Source organism: Amphibalanus amphitrite, unplaced genomic scaffold (genome assembly GCF_019059575.1).
Source record: "Amphibalanus amphitrite isolate SeventyFive unplaced genomic scaffold, NRLGWU_Aamphi_draft 000033F_arrow, whole genome shotgun sequence".
Taxonomy (NCBI): domain Eukaryota; kingdom Metazoa; phylum Arthropoda; class Thecostraca; order Balanomorpha; family Balanidae; genus Amphibalanus; species Amphibalanus amphitrite.
The window spans coordinates 204,043-229,305 of NW_024881529.1; the positions used below are offsets into that span (position 1 = coordinate 204,043).

The window sequence follows — 25,263 nt, forward strand, 5'->3', positions numbered from 1 at the left end:
GCAAGCTGTGTGCGCCGACGGGAGATGAAACAATTTGGATTTGTCAGGTGAAGAAGGAATGGTTTGTTTTGAGGTTTCCTGCGTGACACACATGCTCTATTTACCGTGTCGGGCAAATGTCCTCTCCATTTGTTGGCGAAATGTGCTTCCGCACATAATTCAACCAGCTGTCAGCTAGCTACTGCTGATGAAATCGCCCGCTATCAAGTCTAATTCTGGCATTTTCTTTGGGAATGAATGGGGTCTGATGTAAATGTGGACCACACGGCCGGCGCTGCGGCAGCGGCTCGCTGTCACCGCCCGCGAGCTCCCCTCGCCACTGTCACCTCTCACAGCTACTTCCCGTGATGTGCACGGCGATAAAACGTCACCTCGCTGACAGACCGGCGACGGACGTCATCGGGCCGTGCACAGTCATCGTGTGCGTCACCGCCGTCATCCGTCGGGCCGCGTCACCGGCCGCCGGCGGCAGTCATGGATGGCGTGTGTGACCTGGTTCCTCGACACCGCGGCGTCTCGGGTGTCCTAGGTGGGGCTGGTTGGCGGCGGCGGGGGTGGCGGAGACCCTGACCGTCGTCTGCACCGCCCACCGCTCACCGCCCACCGCCCACAACCCTCCTCCCGCCGCCCGTCGGCACACTCCCGCTGAGAGTTGGAGAGCCGGGGTGGCCCTGACCCAGGCCTCGGCGGTGCTGGAGCTGCTTCCGAGCGCTGTCAGACCCTCCTCGTCCCTGGGGAGGCGGCTCGGGCCGGCCCTGACCCTCACCGGGTCTCAGGGACGCGCCAGAGACACCTGATGAAGACGTGTCCCAGTTCGGGCGCGGAATTTATTGGATTCTAACGAGTTGTCGTCGGTGGCTAACAGCGTTACCGGCGGGTGACAGGAGTGGGACAAAAACTCTCCCCGGCCGGCAGGCTGAACAAATGTCGGTGATAGCGGTGGACGGGGCTGTGAGACCAATGTAGACTACCAAATATCTACACGATGCTCACAACACGTCTCTAGTTTTGCAAATGCTGCAAGTTATGCAAACACTTCTGTGAGACCGTGTTACTATATCTAGCAATTATCGAATTTCGACAGGCATATGCCCTCTTGGCCTGAGGACTTTGAAAATTAAAACCCTCGCCCCTGGTGGGTTGGAGGGAGGGGGGGGGGGGCAACGGCCCCGTGGGGCCGTACCCCATTATTCTTTTCCGTTAGAGATCTTCTAAACTACTGCAGATATCGTCATTAAACTTTCAGGACCGCGGACATCATTTTTTCACATTGTGGCCATTTTTTCCAAAGGCTATGATCGGTTGGCTAAAAAGACGTCAGACTGACGTCATGTTTGCCAATTTCGACCCCCCAAAAAAGTTTCGCGGGAAGAGCTGTCAGAGGCCTACCTTCAGTTTTGAACATGCAGAAAAATGTTCTTGACCTTAACCCTCGCCCTGGCAGGGGGGGGGGGTCGATGCGACCCCCCCCTAAAGGTTTTTCGAAGATAGCGTAAAAACGGCGGCGCGCAGCGCCGCCAAATTTGGCACAGCCTATGGGGCAACCTTTTTACATATGACCTGAAAATTTCAGGTCCGGGTGACCTTGGGTCAGGTCACCAGGTCAGAAAAACCGGTACAAGGTCATGGTCAAATTTCAATTTTCTTTTTGCACCTCCCCAACTCACAGTTTTCGACTGATTTCCTTCAAACTTTCAGGATGTGCTAAGTTCACCGAGTTGTATAACATATAGTCCGGCTTTTTTGAGGTCACTGACCTGAGGTCAGTTAGAGGTCATTACGTCGTAATGTTAAGCCTATGGGAAAATACTAAATTCGGAAAATACTGGAGATATCCGCTTCGTTCTATCACTTTTGTGCTTTGAAACCACGGTACTTAACAGCAGGTCACTTGGTGCTTCTTTGTTTGGTGTACTTATCCATGGGTCAGGACCAGGTCAAATGAGGTCAACTGAGGTCAAATGACGTTTTTGCCAATAACTTGGCACATAATGACGCTAGAGCTTAAAAATGGTACCATTGTGTTCCTGGTGATCAGCGGAATCGAATGATATGCGATATGATGCAATTTGGTTAACTTTAACTTAATTTGTTAATTTAAGTTTACCTACTTAAAATTTAAGAAAAACTTTAAGTACACTTAAGCAAGCTAAAAAGTATATCATTCGACGCGCCTTGACGTGCTGAGCTCACTGGTGCTTTTCTTTTTTCTCTATCTTTATTAGATCAAAAGTTATATGCGAAAAACTTTCGACCTGTTTTTAGCGAAATTTTTACATTTATACCCCCCAAAACCCCCCTAAATATTGACCTAGAGCAACCAAATTTGCACAGGGGCGAGAACTCCAGGGGGCCCACCTACCTACCAAATTTGGTGTTTCTAGGTGCCATAGGAGCCAATCGCGAGGGGGGGTCGCATCGACCCCCCCCCTGCCAGGCCGTGTTATGAAAAATGCCCTGCCAGGGCGAGGGTTAAAGATGTAGGTACAATTACCACTTACCAGAGCTATGAAACAGCTATCTCGGATTTTTGAATTTTTCGATTTTGACCCCCAAAAATAAAAAAGTATTTTTATATAACACCTAAAAAATCCCAAAACTTTCGGAGTTTCAAAAGTGGAATATATGTTATACCTAGGGGAAAGTGGGGTAAGACGGGCACCTTAACTTTGGAGCCATTTTTCGGCCGGTTAGAAACATCATAGAAACGGGAAACTGAGTGAACACCTTTTTTAGACATTTTACTTCCATTTGCCAGAAGATGAGACTTAGACCTGATTCAACAAATAAACTGCAGCTATTTTTGCAAACCTTGCAAAAACCCGTCTTACCCCACCCCATGGGGTAAGACGGTCACATGGGTAGGGCAAGACGGCCAGCTTCTTTCACCGACCAGCACAGCTCGCAACAAATGCCTGAGATTAGCCGCATTGATACAGTCGCTCGTCGGTCTCAAGTGCTTCGGAAATGGCAGCATACGAGATTCGTGCAGAAGGCGTATGCTCGGACCTAGTTCAGAAGTAATGTAGAACCGTTTTTCACATTCATTATTCGACGATAAACTGTGCCGAAGGAATATTGCTAACATGTCTGTGAGTATCGGAATCGAACATATTCTTATTAGAAATGCTTCTCTTTTCATACAGCAACAAAAATATTTTCACCATTACAGATCCATTGGATTCATAGTTGCCCGTCTTACCTCAAACTCAATGTCAGAAGTTCAGCACGATTTTGCTCTGTGGACAATTCGATACAGACAAAGCAACTCCGCGGTAAATGAACACTGGTGGCATATGAGTGTACCACAAGTGATTGCGAGTTTTTAACTCTATAGTGCTGCACACAAAAGCTTGCACAATACATTATGGATGTTTTCAATGAAATGAGTGTTTTGAAGAAATCAAAATAAAAGATTATCGACTGAACACAAATTCATCAGACTTCAATGGTGGTGTGTAGTGGGAAAGGCAATTCTAGTCCTAATTTTTCTCGCTCGTAACGCTATTGGTTTGGTCTGCAGAAGGCGTGCCCGTGTTACCTACCCTGACCGTCTTACTCCACTTTCCCCCTATACCTAGATTGGCCGTCTTCCATATCGGCATACCAAATTTGGGATCGATAGGTACCTCTTTTTTGGGTCGTTATAGCGAAAAAAAGAAACGTTCTAGATTTTCAAACTCAACTTTTAGTAATTCTAGACCTGACCTGACCTTCACCAACGTAACCTGAACTGGCCCCATAAATAAGTCGCCTAACCCACATGATCGCATTTGTCATGTAAAAAAGATAGAAAAATAATGTTGCTGAGCTAAGGTCAGAGGCCACCCCCGCTCGGATTTAAGTTTTTTTTTGCCAAAAAATAAACAAAGATCGCGCGAGTCTCCTCTATGCGACGAGAGGCGTGGTGGCTGTGACGCTGCCGCCGCCGGCGACGGCTGCCTATTCTGGGCGCGGACCGGGCCGGCCGGCGCGGAGGCCCGACCCACCGGCTGATTTGTCAGTGCTGCCGTCGCCCGGCGACCCGACAGCTGTTGACGTCCCGACGTGATGACGGGAGAATTAGGGTCAGCCACCCCGCCGCCGGCCAATCGCCGCCGCCGCTGCCGGTCACGTGACCGGCGTCTCTGACGTCACACGTGTCCGGCGGTCACGGCAATTGGACGTGACACGACAAAGTGGAGCATTGGCCGCGGACGGGCGGACAATGGACGGCCGCCGGCCACCGAGCCGGTGACAAAATGGCGAGCCGGTGTCACTGCCGCCCCTCCGCCACAGCATCAGCCCAGGGTGTTTGGGAGCGGCTTGTGAGTCATGGGACACCGACAGGAGTACGATACGGAGAAAAGGAGAGTCGGAACGGGGAAAAGGTAATGCGGGACAATAGAGGCATGCGCAAAACCATTTGGACTATCAACAATTGACCATAAAAATTGGACCGAAAATAAGACGGTATCTCTCTCCACCAGCTGTCCCAAAGAAACATTGGGCGTACGGTACCTACTCAAAAGTTGAGATGAGTCGATAAGAAAATAAGAGATGCTGAGCTAGATATCACAGACACAATCCTACTTCAATTCCCGAAATGTTTCATTGTCGTCGACTGGCACTGTTTTTTTTTCTTAGCTGCAATAGCCGTTTTCACGACGGGCTATCAGGCGAATGCACCTGACTTGACCAAATCTGCATCTAATTTCTTTTACAGCAAATATCTTCATTTTATGAATTTATTTCAGTGTTTTAATCGATGATGCTCTCTGACAATATGACAAAGCAGGCATATAAGCAATTAGTGCAACCCTAACTGATAGCTGCTAAGGGACACACTGAACCTGATTTGACCAAATCTGCACCTAATCTGTACCAGATGTGCACCAAATGTGTACCAGATGGCCGTCGTGAAAACGGCCAATACCTAACTTCACCTATACAAGGGGTGGGCAAAGTCCGGCCCGCGGGCCGGATGCGGCCCGCCAAGCTCCGGCGTCCGGCCCGTGGCCTGGATAGTCAGCCAGCATTGCAATCCGGCCCGCGAAACCTATGATTCCTAGTGTGTGTGTGTGTGCACTGTGCGTTTTACATAAGCAGACTTGATTTTTAGTATGGTTGTCATGGGTCAAAAGTCATTCGTTTGTAAGTGTTACTATAGGTATTTGTCTCTGTCTGAGCCAGTCATTGCCCGTCGTTGGTCAGTCGCGTCATAGCAACATAGCATCCATTTAACCCGCGCGGGGCTGGGGGGGGGGGGTAAATTTTACCCCCCCTCGCGAATTTTTGCGATATCTCAAAAAACGGCGGCGCGCAGCGCCGCCAAACTTTTAGTACCTTTTCTTACATCAATTTGACACGTTCCCTGAAAATGTGAGCGAAATCCGTCGGAAAATTTTTGAGAAATTGACGTTTTAGTGACGTCATGTTCGTCATTTTCGCCTCAAAAACGGCAAAAGTTCAAACGCCGCTAACATCTTCATTTTTAAAGGAATCAAGACGTAACAAAAAAGGTTATACGTAATTTTACTTTGTCTATCAAATGGCTATCTCGGTTTTTTGAAAATTTTGGATTTTGGCCTATTTTTTTTCAAAAAAATGACTTTTTTTGGGAAAATCATTATAAAATCCAAAATTTTGAGTCTATCGAAAAAACCGGAATATATGTCAGAGAAGTGGTCTATGTGCACCTACATACCAAATTTTAGAAGAATCGGTTCAAAATGTGGGAGTTATTCAAAATTTTATGACGTCACGACACACACAATTTTTGAAAAATGACTTTTTTGGAAGTTCTAGACCTCGTACGGAAACAAAAATAGCACCATTCGATTCGCCGTGAAAAACTGCATCAGATAGACACCTTTTTAGGCCTTAACAACCAACTTCAAAATTTGACCTCACTTGACCTGACCTTGACCTGACCTCGACCTGAAATTCATCCAGAGGTGGTCCATATCACTTATTGAGTGTGCCTATTGAATTCTATGAGTAAAATGACCCATAAAACATGTGTCGCACATGCCCTTTTCTATATTTTGTTTCTTGGTGACCTGACCTGACCTGACCTGACCTTGACCTTGACCTCTGAATGATATTGTATGCAACGAATATTGTCTTGGTAGCCTAAGAACACGTTTTGGGCGATCAGTCTCAGTCCATGACTCCATTCTTCGGCAACTACGGTGCAAGGCCGATACTGTAGAAACTTGCAATTTGTACCCTTGACCTGACCTTGACCTGGACCTCAAACTTTAAATTAAGTACATGTTTTTAGTAGTTCGTGATGAGAGCTTTCGATTGGCGTTTGAATTTTCCAAATCGGACCGTTAGTTCGGGAGATAACAGGGGGGGGGGGTAAAATTTACCCCCCCCCCCCAGCCCCGCGCGTTCGGCTGGAGACCCCAGCCCCGCGCGGGTTAAGTCATTGACAAACGAAACTCTGGCGAGCTTAGCACTCAGGCCCCCCAGTTGCTCACAAATGCAACACCCGGCCCGCGCTCCCAATAGTTTGCCCGCCCCTGCTATACTTTTACCAGTAGGCTTGAATTTGAAATAAAACCAAAGTTGTAGCACTGCTCAAATCAGGGTTGCTGAGTCGATAGATTTTCGGGTGACTCCGACTCCAACTCCGACTCCGGCTTCAAAAATGGACTCCGACTCCGACTCCGACTCCGGACGCTCCTCTCAAAATTCATAGAATAATAAAAAATGGCATTGTGAATATTTTTTATTTTGCCTGAAACGATACCTTATCTAATACGTGTCAAGGCCTTGCGTAGCAAATATGCTTTACAGATAGCATGCACAATTAAAAGCAGGTTCCGGTGAATCCGCTGTTTTGGCTACTTTCGCTGAAAACGCTAATCCAATACAGTAGCATGACCTTCTTTTGACAAACTCTGATTTCGAAAGGTCAACGAGCCTAGTATCGTCAAGTAAACTGGTGCAGAGCACGAAGTTGAACCATGCAGCTTCAACTCCGACTCCGGAGTCGAAGTCTGTAAGATTTTGGAGACTCCGACTCTGACTCCGACTCCGGGCAGAATTATCGACTCCGGCTGACTCCAGCCCCCACTCTGACTCCGACTCCGACTCCGCAGCCCCGGTTCCAACGCACGTTTTCCCGTATTTATCAGTCTGCAAGTATCAAACCCAATATTGAAGACTGTCAAAGGTCACTCAGGCTGCCGTGGCTGCTGGCACATCAGCAGCCATTGGCGTAGTACCATTGACGTATAATAAACAGCGTGTCCGGCAGCACTATCGGACAGAACACCGCCCCGCAGACACCGAAAAACCGTGAATTGTAGATCGGGTGAAATTGCCCCCGACAGCCGACACTTGCCGACTCTCAGCCTTCTGTTTACCCGAAATTTCACCATGTTTGACCGGAAATGGCTCCAATCCATGGACAGAATCGAAGAATTGGTCCAAACATTTAACTCCAGTCAATCGCTGAGTACATAGATGCGCTATCAAATCGTAAATCCCATATCGGCGGACGTCGATGGGGCAATATTGGCAAAATTTGAGCGTCGACTACGTAGTTGGCAGGTAATCGGATCACCAGTAGGCATCCTGTGCCTACAGCACACCGCGGCAATTCTCAACAATCGTGAGATCACCGGAGCACCGGCGCCTCTGCTGGTGATGACGTCACATCGGGCTGCCATATCGGATGGTTTTCCCGATAACTCCCGACCTGGGTGGTCCGAACGGTGCTGCCAAACAGGAACGCCGGAAACATGACCGCATAGCTGCGGTACTGGCCATGGCAGCGGCCAGTGGCCTTCTACATCGCAGTAAGTTTGGAGCGCTGAGGTGGCTGATGAGTTGTTGGTAAGTAGACGCTATGTGAGTTAATAGCAAATTACGTTGTTTTGCATGATTAGGTAATAGGTATGCTTAGGTGAAATACAAGTAGGATAGCAGGGTATTCATTCAACCGTAAATTTTAGCTACCAAACATTGCATCACATTAAAATATGTAGTTCGCTGATATCTCCCCTACATCTCGTCACCGATTGCGATGCACCGTGGCGGTGTTTTCTGCGGTTGGAGGCAGTTGGGTTGGTGGTATTTTCTGCGGCCTGCAGTGGATCTCTCGGAAGTGCTGACCTTGCAGCTGCACGGTCGCAGCCGCCGCCGCGCGATCCCAGCCGATTTCCCCCGGTGAGTGATGATTGCCGACGTCTCACCCCGCCGCCCGGTCGCTTTTCTTGCAAGGTCAGTGCACACTCCTAGAAATGCCTCAGCGCCGCGTTTATATGAACTAGGTTTTGTGCTGCCAGCAGTGCCAGGGGCGCGTACATAAATCGCACTATATTTTTAACCGCTATTTGAATTCCACAGAGCTCTGAAACATTTTTGATCGGTGATGTTCCCCTTTCCGAGAGTTGGGGACGTTTCTAGGCACCTTTCTGGGAATTTAGAATCGATAATCGATCACCAAAAGCCAAACACACCCCGGACCGGAGCATTTATCATTGATTAATGACTTCACATCATCAACATGCTTGTGTACGTCATAACGGTGACGAAAATAACACAGGACTGGCGCCTTCTGCCCGTCTGGGCACCTCACAGAGAATGGCAAAAACGACTCCAAGCTCGGTGATCCGCTGTTTCTCGCCGGAAAAGGCGGTGGCGTTTTTATATTAACGGGAGTCCCATTGAGTCATAGTTACACCACATTCTGGTCACCATTCATGAATATAATGTCAACATGGCCGTTGTATTGTACAAAGTGATTCGTAACTTTATCATGTCTTTGTAGAGATAGATGAAAAGTGATAACAATTAAAGCCCGCTTCAAAGTCAAAGCTTTAAAGTCCGCTTCCGGAAGATTTTCTTGCTTCACTTATCGTAATGGAATGGTTATTTATCGAATGGTAGTGTACTTCTGTCATTTGTCTTCCTATCCTTTCCATATTTCTTGTCTCTGAAGAAGACAACTGTTACATTTGTGCGCACACGTCATTTCCTGATACGTTCCAACATGCTATCTCCACAAAGCAACCCTCACATAATATCCGGTGTATTTAATCGTCAGTACAAAATGCTCAACCATGATCTTAAGAATAACATGAGAATGAACAGCTCTGGTAGAAAGTCTAGGCAGCAGATGACAGTGCAAGGTAGCACTATTAAATACAATTATCCGTCCACTCTCTCCCACACAGCGATAGCTCGATGTGCCCGGTGCCAGCCCAGGGCGTCCAAGATCAACAACAATGCAATGTCTGTGGCGCTGGTGGCCGGCGGACCTGAGTGCCTCACCCTGCCGACCTGCCCCGAAAAGTCTCCGATCACAGCTCGCGCCGCGCGCACCGCTCACACCGACACCTTCTTCACCGACTTCTTCAGCGTGTCCAGCTTCTCCGAGAGCGACGACGTCTTGCTGAGGTCGGGCACGGACGTCTTGAGCGGTGAGGTGGTGAACCGACTGGGTGCCGGTGTTGAAGGCCTGCTGCCTCCCGAGATGAAGCTGCCCAACTTGCGACCGACGTCGAACACGGAGAATTTGCGCGGCGGCGCTCCCGGCTGTGGTGTGTGCGATCCGCCCGAGCCCGCCGAGCCGCCCGACGAGCCGGACGAGGTGGCGCCCGAGCAGACGCTCTCGCCGTCGCTGGTGCGGCCCTCAGGTTCGCGCGCGGTCGCCGCCGCCGCCGTCGGCCGCAGCTCCACCGGGGACACGATGTCCACCAGCTGTGTCTCGCCGTGTGGCGGTAGCTGCAGGCGGCCTCGGGGCCGCCGCCGGCGCAGACTGCTGCCGCTGTCTGCTGCCGCCGCCGCCTCGCGCGACGAGCCGCGGCCGGCGCGCGGCAAACTCGAGAACGCGTTACGGATGGCGTCCATGCCGGAGCGGCGTCGCTTCAGCGCCAGACACTGACGGATCACGGCGTGGAAGAGTGCGGTGATCTCCTCGGCTGACTCGGAGGCGCTCACCTCCTCGTGCTGACAGCAGAGCCGAGAGGCCGTCTCCTGAGCGCGGGTCGTGTCCACCTGACGACACAAAGACCGCCCGTCAGATCACACGGCTGAGTTGAGTGCAGAGGACGGAAATAGTGCATGGGAGCGTTCGGGAACAGAAATAACCGACCAACTGATGCTGTTTAATGAGCCATGGAGTAGTAAAGAGATCAACTGTCCGCCTGTATATTCCGATGCGATGATAGCGCCCCGTAGCTCACCTGGTTCAGGTGTATGAGGTCGGTCTTGTTCCCGACCAGGATGGCCGGCGCTGGCACCTCCACACCGTCCCCGGTACTGTGGGGCCGCTGCGGGGTGCCGGATCGTTTCCGGCGCGCCGCCGGACTCTTGGAGCTCTCCCGCGAGACGGACGCGGCGCGCAGCGAGCCGCCGGAGACAGACGCGGCGCACTTGGAGCCAGTGCGGCGCACCTCCTCCAGCAGCTGACTGGCGTGCTGGAACGACTCCGGTGTGGTGACCGAGTACACCAGCAGGAAGCCCTCGGCCCAGTTGCGGATGTTGTGGTGCACCAGGGAACCGCTCTGGAACAGACAGAGAAACATGTCAGCTCGGAAGGAGAGAAGAAAAGATGAAGGGATTGCGATTCGTGTCAGCCCGCAAGGGATTGTTTACAACCAGGATTAGTTGCAACCAATTAATTTTTGAACTATGAAAGTCTTTGATTTTTTATGAAATAAAACTCACAGTTTTGTTAAACTTTAAGTTGCAATGCCTTGAGATGGTGTTTTATCACGCGCAGTGGAAGGGGGGGCGGATTTCGCCCACCCCTCCTGTTTTTCGCCAATAACTCGCGCCGCAAGCACAATATTAATTTGAAATTTCGGCTACCTGTCCAGAATTGAATTGCGGATCTTCTCGTGCAAGAATTAAGAAAATCGGTTCACAACTTTTCTAGTAATAGCGGTGTAAAGTCAAACATCCTGCCGCCGCGGCGGCGCGGCGGCGCGGCGGCCGGCGCTAGCCGTTACGCGCCACCTGAATTGTAGACTGTGCCGGGGCGGGACGGTTCCGTCTTTACATCGCGCTCCTTACCGCTGATTACATTAGATTCGCGTCAAATTCGGTGAGAAGACTGAGAAATGTACAGGCAATCATATGGTCAAAGAATTTTGAAAATCGGCCGGTAACAACTTGAGTTATGAGTGTGTAAACACAAAATTGTGATTGTCGCGTTTCCCGCGTCGGCCGATCCCACTTCAGCCGGCGACATCTTACCCTTAGCAGGCTTCTAAATGCCATATTTATTGTTGGATTATCTAGAAATTCACCATACGTACTCACAAATGTTTGTTCTTTCGTATAGTGAAAGATTAAAGAAAATCGGCCGGTAACTTCTTGAGTTATCGGCGTGTAAACGCAAAAAAGTCGCAAATATGGCAGATTTGACCACATTTGACCTCATTTGACCTTGAAGATATTGACCTAGGGTCATGAAATTCACACACAACAGAGTTTCCCATGGCCCCCACCTACCCTCCAAATTTCGTCTTTCTAGCTCCAGTGGGAGCTGAGATCTTAGGGGGGGGGGCGACATCCGCCCCCCTTCCACTGGGCGTAGTACTCGCAACCCTTCCACTGCGCGTGTTATGTTACATATACTCGTGGTCAGACGTAATATATTTGTTCCCCGAAACAACAGGATTCTAAGAGGAGAGAACATGTAAAATATACCCGTGTTGAACTAAAAGATGAGCTGCGTAAGGGAAGGGACCCAATGGATGGCTCTTTCTGATCCGCATGGTGGAGATTCGCCGAAATTTAATTCGCAGTTATCCTTATTCCATGACGTTCTTGTAAACAAAACATGTGATACAGTGTTCCGCTCTTGGGATTCCCGGTATTTTTAGACACGCTCATCCAAACGTGTTGTGCTTGCTGAGCTATCCTGAGCCGGCTGTTCTCAGAATCCATCTCTTCCCACACCGTTACGAGACACCAGTCGTGGCCACGAGCCCACCTGGGGCCATCATTCACATCCCACGAGCATCCGGCACCTTCAGCCGTGAGTTACAAGTTTACCGACCTACACGGCTCGCCGACCTCCACAAAGAGAGTCCGCGACACATCTCAGTGAATTGTTGCCCGCCCCAGAGACCGGGGTTCAGCGAAGACGCCCGCGCCGCGCCGCCCGCAGCGGCATCCCATCCATTTGGGCGTGAGCTCCCTGAGCCATTTCGAGACTGTGCAGAGGCGGACCGACCCCGTCACTGCATGGCACGCGCCAAGTGACCTGGAGTGTTCCGCGGCGCTGCGCTCGTCGCCCTGTTGCCGGCGGGTGGCAGCTCGTTACGACGGTCGCGCGGAGTCTGGCCTAGTTCGGAGGCTCATCAGCGTCCCGACACGGACCGAAACGCGCCCTGACCCGGCTGAGGGTCGTCACCGCTGACGGGAAGAGGTCAGGCCACATGGGAGTGGTGTCGGGCGCGGCCAACGCACGGGGGCGACTCGTGGTACCCGCTGTTGGCGGGCGGCGAACGACGAGGCTAAAACAAGTCCTGCGCGTTCCTCATGAACGCAGTATGCGCAGGGTAGTATGAATGTTAAGTATGAGGAAGGCACTGTGGTGAATGAAATGTTACGATGCCACGCCCTTTTCGAAGCTACCCTGGAGCGGACCGGCTCATGTGGAGCGCCTTTGGTGTCGGCCGGGCGCGGCCGACTGGCGGCGGACCGTCTGGCGACCGTCCCGGCCTGTCGGCTGCCAGTGCTGGAGGACAGCGTCACGCAGCGACACAGTAACTGGGTCGTGCCGGCGTCGTCTGTCACTGGATTATGTGGCAAGCTGCGGACAGGGTCAGGGACAGCCCGGCCGCCGCGTCGGGCCGCTGCAGCTGCTGCCTATCGGATCGGACCGGTCGCACACCTGGAGCCAGTGTCAGTGTCATGGGCGCGGCTTTATGACTGCGGGTGGCAGAGCGCCGCGCCAGACGGCCTAGTTTTCTGTTTCCTCTATGAGGGTGACGACAGGTGTGACAGCAGAAAAGATTTCGCCGGCGTGTGACGGTGCGTTTCGTTCGCTCTGATCGTTCAGCGACCGGCGTATGAAGCGAGTGTTAGCTCACTCTGGCGAGTTTACTACAAACAAAGCGCACGTCAACAGAATGAACTGGGTCATGCATACATCATAGGCCAGACTGAAGAGCGCCGAGGCACAATCCAGGCTAAAATAGCCCACACAGGCCAACGAGAGAGCCAGCCGACCTGTCTGACTCATGAGCCTGATGGTTTTTCAGCCTCACGCCCTCGCTCCAGAGTGAGGACTCCTCTCCACTCCACCAACCACAGCTTCCGTGATTGGACCGCGGCGGAAAGACAAGGTCATGCTCTATGTACCTGCTTGCTCGCCGTTTTTGTTTGTAAAGGCCGTCCTTCCTAATACATACGGCCAACGATTAAAACGGAAGGCTGCTTACAGTCATTTACCGCTGGCCAAACTAATTTGAGATGCTTGTCTCCAGGAATCCCTTTCAGGATCGATATCATGTGGGTAAAGGTAACGTCGCCGTGGGAAATACCAGAGATTTGTGCTGGGATTAGCACTTGAACCGGACATATCCTCCTAGTCAGGCTCGATTTCTGGAACGGTCAGAGGGGCGGACTGCTGCGGTCTGGTACTGTTTTCAGACAAAACACGGGTCAATGAACGACCGACAGACTGCGAGACCGGCCCGGGAGCTGCATGTTCCAGTATTTGACGCACATTTCCTTAGAACGGTGAGGTTTTAGCGGGTAGTGAGACATTGTCCTTCAAACGCACGTCATTTATGTCAGAAAACAATTTGTCACAAGCTTACCTGGACAGATGTGGAGACGTCAATGATGTCGACCTTTATTGTACTTCCATCGAGTTTGATTACTTGGTGGTACATCATATCTGCAACAAGAGAAACCGATATGCTGATGCTCAAAGTCAGTCCTGGTGGTCTTCATTAGAGCAGTTGAATGAAAAGATGCATATTAAATGTTAGCAATGGATAAGGTTTAAAAGTAATTAAGTTCAAAAAAGGAAAAAACCAGGTGCACGTAGATGCAATGCAGCCGACTCCAAACGGAATGCAATGTGCTATAATTTATGCTACCGGCGTCCCAGCAATGCAAGTGATCTCACCTGTATTTGACTTGTACTCTCCGATAAACCGATGGGTCAGGTACCGAACTGTGATTGCTGCAAAGAAAGAGAGAACAGACGTTATTCATTATTGCCGTGAATGCAGAAGTTTGATAAACAAAAATATTCACAAGTGAAATAAAGCATCATACACAAAGATATCGAGCTACAAGGAGAAGATGGCAATGGGAAATACAACTTTTTCTTTTTGTAAAGAAACATAGATCATTCATCGACCTTGGCGCGTTGGTCTGACTGACAGCTTTTAGTACCCCAGCAATGCCTAAGACGGTCTCCAGCCACCTGTCGCGCCTCACCTGACTTTCCAACGCCCTGCATCCCGAGCACAGCAATGCGGACCGTCTCGTCCGACTGTCCGAGCTCTGCCAGCGTGTCCAGGTCGGGACTCATGTCCACAGTGGGAGCGGGCCGCATCGCACCGCCGCCTCCCTGACCGGCACTGCCCGCTGCGAAACGGAGAGAGAAAGACGCTGTCAGCCGGGGTCGAGTGGACGGGACGGGGTGGCGCGAGGGGAGACGACACCGCACAGCTGCGGGATAGGGGACCGGAAATGGATAGAGCAGGAGAAATCTGAAGGGATATGGCTGGCAGACATGCGCATGGATCCGAGTGATGGATCTATGATCTCAGTGGATCTCGAAGCAAACTGCAGGTTCGGATCTATGATCCCACCGGATCCGGCGTGAAAAATTTATCCTGGATCTATGATCTCTCAGCATCTGATGATAAACCAAGAACACGGATCTATGATCTGAGTGGATCCCACCATGCACAACATTTTAAACCAAGTTTGCAAGTGTTTCTATGTCAATAAGTGCCATAAAACTATGGCTTATGATGTGCTATCACATAAATCACTAAATAAGAACGTTTGTGAGTTGCAACGAGCGATTTTTTGGGATTTCTCTGTTGACAATAAATAAATGAGGATCTATGATCTCACTGGATCTCAAGCAAAAATATCAGACTCGGATCTATGATCCCTACGGATCTGTCGATAAATTTAAGAACTGGATCTATGATCCCGACGGATCCGAGATCAGGATTCGTGAGATCAGATCCCAGATCCATTTTTTTCGGATCCACACACATGTCTGATGGCTGGAAAAGTTGTTCTAGCTCTATCGTGCTAAGGATGTTCATATTTGCAAAGTCGTTCGTGAATGTTTGTTTGGCAAAGTTGTTTGGCATAACACTTTTCAGGTTTTTTTGGCATGGGTAGACGAATTGTAGACATTCCAAAATCCGTCAATTAGATAACGTCATGCCATGCTCTAAATATCTACCAATATTTTGTACTAACTGGCTGAAGTAAGGTATGGCAGAGCTGAATTAGAGTTAGCCATTCTCCTTCATTTTTGTTAGAGACTGTGCCAATTCATATCGTCCCGCACTTCCCACGGCCGGCGGCCATCTCAGTCGGATAGTATGATGAATGAAGTGACCGCCGCCGCCGGGGCCATTCAGAGAGTCACCTGCGTATGGCAGACGGCCAGGGCGGCGCTACCACCTCGCGCCAAGGGAGCTTGTCTCGAATACCGGTGTGGTGACCGGAGCTGGTTGGAATGTGGCGGCTGAGAGCGCTCCGGAACTGTCACGCTCGGTGGGCGCCGCAGCTCGGACTTCCCTGTGGACGGCGCTAGTGGGGAGTTCCGAACACCTCAGTCGGACCCGCCCCGACACTGTGCCGGTCCGCCCCGACTCCGATCGGCCGTCCACGGCGGTGGTCCCGGCTCGTCCCGGCACCCTGTGAGGGGGCGCAGTTGGCTCGTCGAGACCGGCACGATGTCGGCTCCGACCGCGGCTCGGAGGCGCCTTTGAAAGGGATCGGCGCGGCGCGGCTGGCGGCGGGCCATGACCCCTGCCCCTCCCCTCGCAGTGCCTCCCCGCTCAGTCGGAGGCGTCCTCGGCCAGCCTCAGGAGCCGGCAGTGGTGGCCTGCAGTCCATACCCGGACCGATCCAGGACGGACCCGAGTCACCCGACAGCCCTACCGCCGGAGGAACCGGACATGACTCGTACGAGTGCAGGAATCACCAGCCAGGCAGCTACTACCGCGGGAAGTTATAGTTCCGGTGGGACTTCCGAGAAAATAAACAGGAGCGGTCGGGGAAGTCTTCCTGTATCTTGTGAGACATAATCTGTTCATGGGAAAGAAGCAGGGGAACTGATAGCACGAAATTGAATACAAACCCTCAAGAAAACCGTAGGCGGAATGCGCAATACCTCGGCCTGTGGTATAGACGGTTTGTGCATTCGTGTCATCAAACTGTGTTTTGATGCGATTGGAGTGCCTCTTTTGAATATTGTGAACACCTGCCTCGCGAACTGTGATTTTCCGGTAGCCTGGAAACACTCCTTAATCCATCCCATCCATAAATCCGGTCCTTCCTCCAATCCTGCCAACTTCAGACCCATTTCCTTAGTCCCCGTCATGGCCAAAATCGTCGAGAAAATCGTTCAGCGTCAACTCTATGCTTATCTCTCTACTAACGATCTTTTAGCCTCGTCTCAGCATGGTTTTAGACCGAAACATTCAACGGAAACTGCACTGATTAGCGTATCTGACTGCATTTTATCTGCTACTGATCGAGGTTCTCTGACTCTTCTCTGCTTGATCGATTTAAGTAAATGTTTTGATGTCATCGACCACTCCAAGCTTTTGACAAAATTACAGCAGCATGGTGTCGACGCTGAATGGTTTCGCTCTTACCTTACCGACCATACTCAAAGTGTTTCTATCCCAGATCCCGTTTCCGGCCGTAATCGCCTCTCACAGCCACTGCCGAACGCCATGGGCGTTTTCCAGGGGTCGGCCCTTGGGCCCTTACTTTATACTGTTTTTGCCAATGATCTGAGTTTTTACGCACCGGATGCTCATGTCGTACAGTATGCTGATGACACGCAAGTTTTAGTGTCAGGAAGTAGGGGTGATTTGACTGAGTTAGTGTCGCGGATGGAGAGCTGCCTTGCGTCGCTCGACTTATGGTTCAGGGGTAACTCCCTGAAGGTGAATGCTTCCAAGACGCAGCTGATGGTGTTCGGCAGCCGGCGGAACCTCCGTAGCGTTCCCACGCTCGAGGTGCGGTTCCGCGGCGAGAGTCTCCGTCCGGAGCCTACGGCACGCAACTTGGGTGTCGTTTTCGACCCGATATTGTCTTGGGACGCTCATGTCGCACATGTCGTGAACAAGTGTTTTGGAATGTTGATCGGTCTTAGCCATATTCGACATCATTTGCCTCAAAATGTAGTTCCTACTATCGTACACGGTCTCGTCCTGTCACATGTCAGATACTGTTTAACTGTTTATGGCAACGGCTCAGACAAAAACCACAAACAGCTCCAAAAAGTCATTAACTTCTGTGCCAGGGTTATAGCTGGCAGGCGCAAGTTTGACCACATCTCTGACATCTTAAATGGTTCGGACTGGCTTACCGCTAAGCAACTGTCGGAGTTTCATACTTTAACCCTCGCTCATCGCATCTTACGATCGGGAGAGCCGTCTACACTTGTTTCACTTTTTAGAAGAGTGTCTAGTTTACGTGACCGACCCACGCGACAAGACAGCCATTTTTATCTACCTTGTGTCAGGTCAGAGGCAGGACGGCGTCAGTTTGCGTACCGAGCCCCACAGCTATACAACAGTGTGCCGGAACGGCTGACTACACTCAGCACGGACGTCTTCAAGCGGAACTTGAGGCGTACTCTGAAGTGAGAAGCGACTACTGTGTGGTGTGTGATGCTTTTACCATTGTATGAGCAGGTGTGTTTCCAATTTTGTAAACTTGTACGTACCTCTTACTGCCCTGTATGACACTGGACCAAGAATAGCCACAGCTGCAGTGGATGGTTCAAAGATGTGCAATAAATAATAAATAAATAAATAACCCACCTTTAGATAAAAACAAATAATTTAGTTGTTTGTCGTTAAGATGAAATGGTTTTGCTGCCCCGAAAGCACTTTTTAACGTATTTCTGTAAGAGCTGTTACTTTTTCCGAGTTGTACTTGCTTGCGTCAGACAGCGGCAGCACGCTTGCTATTTGTTTTTTCCTTTGCGACAAGCCTGGCAATATTTCTGATGCAATTTGCATTCTGTTTTAACCGATCTTTTCAATCGCTAGCCATATCTTGAGAGTAACTATTTTCTATATGGGAAAATATCATAAGAAGACGAAAACTGAGGAACTGCTCTCTCAATCTCCTTGTCCAACTGCTGCTCAGCGGATCAGGCCCGCGGCGGCTGTCCGTTTTTCTCGGCTGCGTCTCTCGGTGTCGGCGGCGCCGGCGGCGTTGGCAGCTCTCGGCGCGCGCTCTGGGCCGGCGCTGACCTTGTGTCAGACACGCCAGTAAGCCGGAGCTGGCAGCCAGAGGTGCGCACACACGCCGGAAAGCGGCCGGCCGCCGGATCGCCTGGCATCTCCGCTCTGGAGGGTTCGACGACCGGGTCCAGTCGGCCCTGCACGGCCGAGCACTGACCGTGCAAGGCGAGACCTTCGAGAGGAATGCGGCTCACTGAAATAGTTGGCTCGGCTGGTGGCTGGGGTTGCAGGTCTGCTTGGAGGACATGGGAGCAGACAGGTGTCGTAGAAGTATCAAAACACGCTATCATAACTGCGTAATGATCATGAAATTCGGCACTCATGCTGCACATTGTAATACACAAGAATATGGTGGAATAGCGCTTGATCATATATAATGTTTCAGTCTCAGCTCGCTCACAAATCATCTGGTGGCATTGCTGGGTCCATCAAATTTGGATATTTGAAGAAAAAAACCTTTTATGCAGTAGAATGTCGATATCTGTAATAAAAATTAATGGCTTTCTGTTGTCAAATGACCACTGTTGTCAAATTCAAAACAAACCTACAACCGATGTTCTAAATAACGGTGTGTTTGGCCGCAATTGCAGAGTCAAAGTGTGTTAATCGATTTCTTCAGGTCGTGGGAATCAGAGTTCAAGTGCGAATCTCGATATGTCCATTGCTTAAACACTGTTGTGTTGTGAGAGTTCCTACAAATTAGCAAGTAATAATGAGAGCAGACAGTGAAAAGCTTAGGACAGGAAGCTTCGAACACTCAGCCTTCTTGCTTGTTGATAACGTAAACGGTTACAGCAAAGAACATCCCGTTTGTAGTCATTAGCCCTCGTCATTGTTGATGCCTCCGAGTGTCAGTACAACAATCGACCGCAGAGCACGTTTCGTTTACGACCTCCACTTGTTGTGAACGGCCTAGGTCGCCCGACTGTTTATTCGTTTGGCACAGGCGCGTCGTTTGGAAACGCGGCCGTGGCGAACGCGCCACTATGTGTAAACGGCCCCGGTTTGTAGGAGGGCGACACCCAGTTTACTCCCGGGCGTGGCACGAGGTTTGTTTAGCTCCAGCGTGACCGTGACATTCCTCCTTGGAAAGCCGCACGTCACACCGCTCACCTGTGCCCAGGAATTCGCGTCATGCGACCGTGCCTGGACCAGAACAAAGCGTAACAGAGGCGGTTTCCGCTGCTCTCAGCCGGCCGCCGGACGGACCGCCTGGGAGGTAGGCTGTACCGCGCTACACCACAGTCTGCCTGTACTGGTAGGCTGTGCCGCAGCGCAGCGGAGTGGTGCGGCACAGCGGAGCATATTTACGTCTGGACAACGAGTTGCGTTGGAGAGGCCGGAAATAGTGGCGATTTCAGGACCGCAAGAATGGACCGTCATTGGAATGATTCTTTTTTAACCCGTGCACTGTTTTTAGCTGGAATTTAATAGCTACTACAAAATATTTTGTGATTACGTTTGGCTAAGAATGAATACCATCAGCGCTAAGTTTTCACTGCCATTGCATTTTGTCCAGAAGTATATTGTTGCCGACAAACTGCACTAGGTAGTTGGCGTTGCGGCTCATTTCGGCTCTGATCGTAGCTGCCGGACCGGGCCGATTCGTGATCCCGGTCGGCGCCGCCCCACGCCGCCGCCGCCCCCATCCCCCACCCCCCCCCATTTACTTATCATCATGCTTGGTCCCCTTTCGTCTCACAACGAAAAGTTGAACTCTTGGAAAAAAATGCATGTTCCAAAACAAGTTGAAACTTGGCGCGACTTAAATGGGAAGAAGTTATTCCAGCCTCGCTGACGGAACATCACTCAGCTAAAAATTTCACCGCTCAAAGAAAGCCCTATTGTCAGTCTAATCGTACCTGTGTTTCATCATGCCACCTAACGGTATGCGCACAAAGTGTGACTCCCAGCACCGGTGACTAAAGCTGGCGCGACTGCGGCGTCCGCCGGCGCCTGGGGTGACGAATCCCGGCACGCGCCGCCCCCGGCAGCTCCAGCGCCGCAGGCGGGCTGACACGCACACGCGTGGGGTGCCGCGGCGGCTCCGCAGGCGTCTGCCACCGGAGCTCGAGAGATGACACAGCGCGCGGCGTCCGGCGGGGGCGGGGGCGGGGCGGCGGCGGCCGAGGTGTCGACTGACGCACTCTGGTGACTCAGAGCGGCGTCCGACCACCTGGCGTCTCTCTGCTCCCTGGCACCGGCCCCCGGCACTCCCTCCAGCCTGCACTTGCCCCTCCCCGAGACACGGAGCAGTGACCGTGACCGTGTCTGTGCAGACAGTCGGTGACCGCCCGGCTCCGGAGAGAGGTGAGAGGGTTCGACCGCAAATCGGCGGAGCGGTGAGAGGACCAGAGACAGGTAACCAAGGCCACCTCGCGAGTCACGTTCAAGGTGAGTCACATGTCCCGTATAATTATAGTGCGTAAAGTAGTGAGTTGAGTCATGCCTTACGTCATGGTGGTGGAGTAGGAGATTATCAGCTGATGCACTACTCATTATGCCGTACCAGGCACGATTCAATGGATATATTTCTAGAATATTGAGCAAGGTGACATAATAGTTTCCTATGAATGTCGATTGGCGCACTCGATGCGGCTGACAGAAAATACCTATTGCATCTGGAGCTTGCATCATTGTACACAACAGTCAACAGCTGATTGTATAATACATAACGAACAGTATTCTTTCGGAGTACAATTACAAATAAACTTATATTGATTTGTAACTAAGTGATTGATACTAACATTTCAAAATTCATGACATTCATGAACTGAGAACGCTCTCCAAGTAATTCCATCTGGGTCCATGGAGACGGGGCGAGCCTCTGTATTTTGTTCTCCCCAGATGCCAGACGTCGCTGGGCGCGGCAGCCAGGAAGCTCAGTCTAGTTTTGGCCGTGACTTTGCGCGTCTGACAGGGGGCGGGACATATGACCCAGTCCCGTCTGTTTTGTCTGCGCCGATCCGCTGAGCTGATTGTTCCAGCGGCTGGCCGCGTGCCCTTGCCGCCCGACTGGGTCGCCGTCTGTTTCGTCCGGCGAGCCGCGACGGGATGGGATGTCGGAGCCCGACAGCCCTTCGTGGCTCTTTGTGTGAGCTCTGACTGTGAGGCTTGGCTTCACTAGTCGAGGAGCCGTAAATGGCTCAAGTATTGATGAATTATAGCCGATGCACGTTGCTATGTTGCATTGTGTCGCTATGCAATCACTCACCGACAATCTGTTACTGTGGACGTCAAACCGCGTGGGACGCGACTTTTTCGCAATAACTTTTGAATGCGTTGCCTCTCAAGAACGAAACTTCGGCAATGGACGTTTCAGACCCCGGCCTAATTTTTATTACTAAGGTTTTTCAATGTCCGATCAATATTTAGGGCACTTCCCGTTCACTCGTAATGTTAAATTTTGCTCCTGAAACTCTCTCGGTGAGCAGAGGCTACTCCACAAGGGGCGGAGCCATAGTGTGACGTTGGAGCTAAGCTCCGCCTCGGCTGGCCGTTGCCTGAGGCGCTACCTGACCCGAGACCGGTCAGTCGCGGTCCGTAGGGGTTGGTACGCGGTGCTTCCTGCCAACACACCCAGCCGCATGGCGTACGTTATTCATGCTTGCCCTAAGGGCTGCAAGAATGTATTTGCAATGCGCCTCTTGTCGGTATTTAACCGTGAAGGAAGCCGCGATAAACTGAAAATTCTATCAATTCTATCAATGAAATATTTTCTTCGACTCGCTAAGAATGTCACCCAGATAGGAAGACTATATGCGTACGCCAAATATTACGATGATTTAAGAATAACAGAAAATAATTAAATGATTATTTAATAAGTTTGTCAACGTAATTACGTAAATGAGATACATAATACCTAATATAATATATTTACACAGTCAAGTTAATTTTTTTTTTAATTAACACTTTAATTGTAGGTTCTTGTAGATATCAAACCGCCAGGAACGTTAGTACACTTCGTGTTATCCTGCCAAGCCCCAATATGCCCCAACTTAAATGTTTCCGTAATGCACCGGTACGCATAGCCGGAGGGGAGGCGGATCCGCCGGAGCCGTCATATTTTGCCCTGAGTGGGAGCCGGAGCCGGAGCCGTATTGCCATTTTACTCGGAGCCGGAGCCGGAGCTGGAGCTGACTCAAATGTTCAAGGCTCTGCATCCTTGCTGCTAAGTCAATAATTCGTATAGTTAATTTGGTAAAGGGCCATACTGAACAATCTCGGTTTTTTTCTCGGATTGAAAAACCTGGTAAAAGGCCATGCTGAACAATCTCGGTTTCGAGATGTCCGCCCATCTGAGACCCGACGCACACAGCATGCAGAACCGGTTCTGAGTGAGGATCGACCGACAGATGGCAGTCGTGTCTGAACGGTAGATGGCAGGGAATTCGTAGTTATAATTATTATTATTATATTTATAATGATTATTTATATAATTTATATAATTATTATAATATTATAATAATTATAATATTTATATAATTATTATATATTATTATATTATTATTATTATATAGGGAATTCGTAGTTAGTTATAGTAGGCGGGGCTTCGCGAGCAGCCTGACGATAGCCGCCATCCGGGCTGATATTTCACTTAGCATTACGAGTGAACGGGAAGTACCCTAAATATTTATTTGACATTAAAAAACCTTAATGATAAAAATTAGGCCGGGGTCTGAAATGTCCATTGCCGAAGTTTCGTTCTTGAGAGGCAACGTATTCAAAAGTTATTGCGAAAAAGTCGCGTCCCACGCGGTTTGACGTCCACAGTAGGTACCTAAAATGGTCCGCAATCTGCTACATTCCGCGCGGATTTATGGCGAGGAACTGCTGTGATAAAAAATGTTCCATTCAAGAAATTGTCGGCCTAACCACAATAAACATGAGAACACCCACTGAAAAAAAGGCGCGATGTTTTGCAAAGCTGATGCTCTGCATTCCTAACACAAAGTCCGATGGTAGCCGCCCAGCAGCACTACTCACACCACCACCTGTTGCACCTAGTCTGAGCGGCCCCTCCCACCTGTCAGAACTGACATGCTTCCCTCGAGACGCGTCCGGCACAGAGAACAGAAGCATCAACAGACCGGGGTGCCAGCACTCAAACTGACACCGCGGCTGGCCCGCGTCTGTCCCGGTCAGTGAACGGTGGCCAGCGCCGGACAGCGGGATGACAGCTCGCGCAGACACGCGCGCTCAGTCGAGATATGCCACAGCCCTGCCGCTGTCTTTCCGGCGTCGATCGGGTCGTCCGGCCCTGTACTCAGAGTCCCCGGCGGGCTGACAGGGCGCGCTAGAGCCACTAGCGACGGCGGCTGCAGGGTCAGAGGTGCTGCCGCTGGCCGGCGGGCGACACGGGGCCGGCACGGCGCCAGCGGCCGCCGCTCGACCGGAAACTGACGGACGTCATCAGGCCGGCTGACGCGCCTCGAATTGGGCGCCGACGGCCGTCACCGGGCTGCATCGGACTAACCGGCGGAGCGGTCCACCCGTCACCCCTCCCCCCCCCCCCCCACAGCTACCTGAGCAGCAACAGCTCTAGATGTTTGTGTGTGTTTTACGGTATCTAGGAAACACGCTCCACTTTATGTTCTAGGCAACTAACAAAAATGCTCTTTTCATTCATTTCGTGGAATGTGCCGATCCCTGAGAGCTGACCATCGTCGCGCAAAATTCTCTCTTAGCTTTCTTGGGTCCAACACCTCCGTGGAATAATTACTTGGTTTTGCATTCCGCTCTGGCGGGGCTGTCAGCGGCCCTGTGACGGCCCGCGGCTCGTTTGCGCCGCGCTGAGAGATGGCCAGCACTCGCCGCCAGCACCATGTCGTCAGCCCGTCGTTAGTGTATACAGAATGTTCATGCTACTGGTGAAACTATACAAACAGTAGCCACAGGTGGTGGTCTAACTCACTCAGTGATTAGCGGCGATGCAGGCGAAACCGCTTCAAACTGGTGAGCGATCTTGTTTATTTTAATATTTCTAATTATCTATCTGACTTCTATCACATGTTTGTTTATTTATGCCACCATGTTTGTTCCATTACCATTTTCAATACGTGTAGGATTGATGTAAAACGAACATGGCAACATATAAGGTGAGCTACATTGTAGCGGGGGAATCGTTTTGAAAAGACGTAACATTATGAGTCACGAATTGCATGTTTTGTGCACAGTAATGTGCAGTTTGCTAATGATGATAAGGGACCACATACAACATTTTACGACCAATCCTCTCTCACTTCATATACAGATCACTACATACTGCACAAACTTGCAAAACATCAGCCACCCCTCCCGCCCAGCACCCCCAGCACAGCTCCCTCCCGCAGCCCCAGCAGCCCCGGTCGGCCTACCTTTCCTGCAGCCCTCCTTGACCGGTGGGAACAGATCGGCGGGAGCGCTGTGAACTCCGCGGGTCAGCGCGCGCGACTCCAGTTTCCCGACTCTGACTCGTCCTGTGCGGCGCACAGACCTCCGCTCGGCTCGCGCTCCGCACCACCGCCGCGCCGCGTCGCTCGCGACTGCCAGCGTCGCCGCCGACGGGCCGGGCGTGAATGCGACCTCTGACGTCACGGCTGGCGTCGGTCCGAGCGAGCCGCCGCCGTCGGCCCGAGCCGAGCCCGGAGAGAGAGACCGAGTGCCGGAATCATGGCCCCAGAGAAGCGCTAGAGCAGGCTTTAGGAGCTGACGCTTCTTTGGATTTACAGCACGCCAAGAAGGTTTATGCTTACGTTGAATCGCATACCATGTAATGTGGCGTTTCCGTTGTTCAATTTAGATACCGCTTGCTTGAATGAGCGAAAATAGAACTTCAGTTTCTAGTGGT

The 25,263-nt window shown here is 51.1% G+C and overlaps 1 protein-coding gene across 1 annotated transcript; it reads right to left on the reverse strand.

Moving 5' to 3' along the window:
- Window positions 1-9,012: 9,012 nt before the first annotated feature.
- LOC122368988 (protein ras-2-like) lies at window positions 9,013-24,960 on the reverse strand. Its single transcript, XM_043343342.1, has 6 exons — window positions 24,791-24,960; window positions 14,410-14,559; window positions 14,093-14,149; window positions 13,779-13,858; window positions 10,185-10,505; window positions 9,013-9,996 (listed from the first exon to the last, which is right to left on the reverse strand). Exons 2-6 carry the CDS (start codon window positions 14,525-14,527, stop codon window positions 9,325-9,327), a joined length of 1,248 nt encoding a protein of 415 aa, XP_043199277.1. The 5' UTR covers window positions 14,528-14,559; window positions 24,791-24,960; the 3' UTR covers window positions 9,013-9,324.
- Window positions 24,961-25,263: the final 303 nt, after the last annotated feature.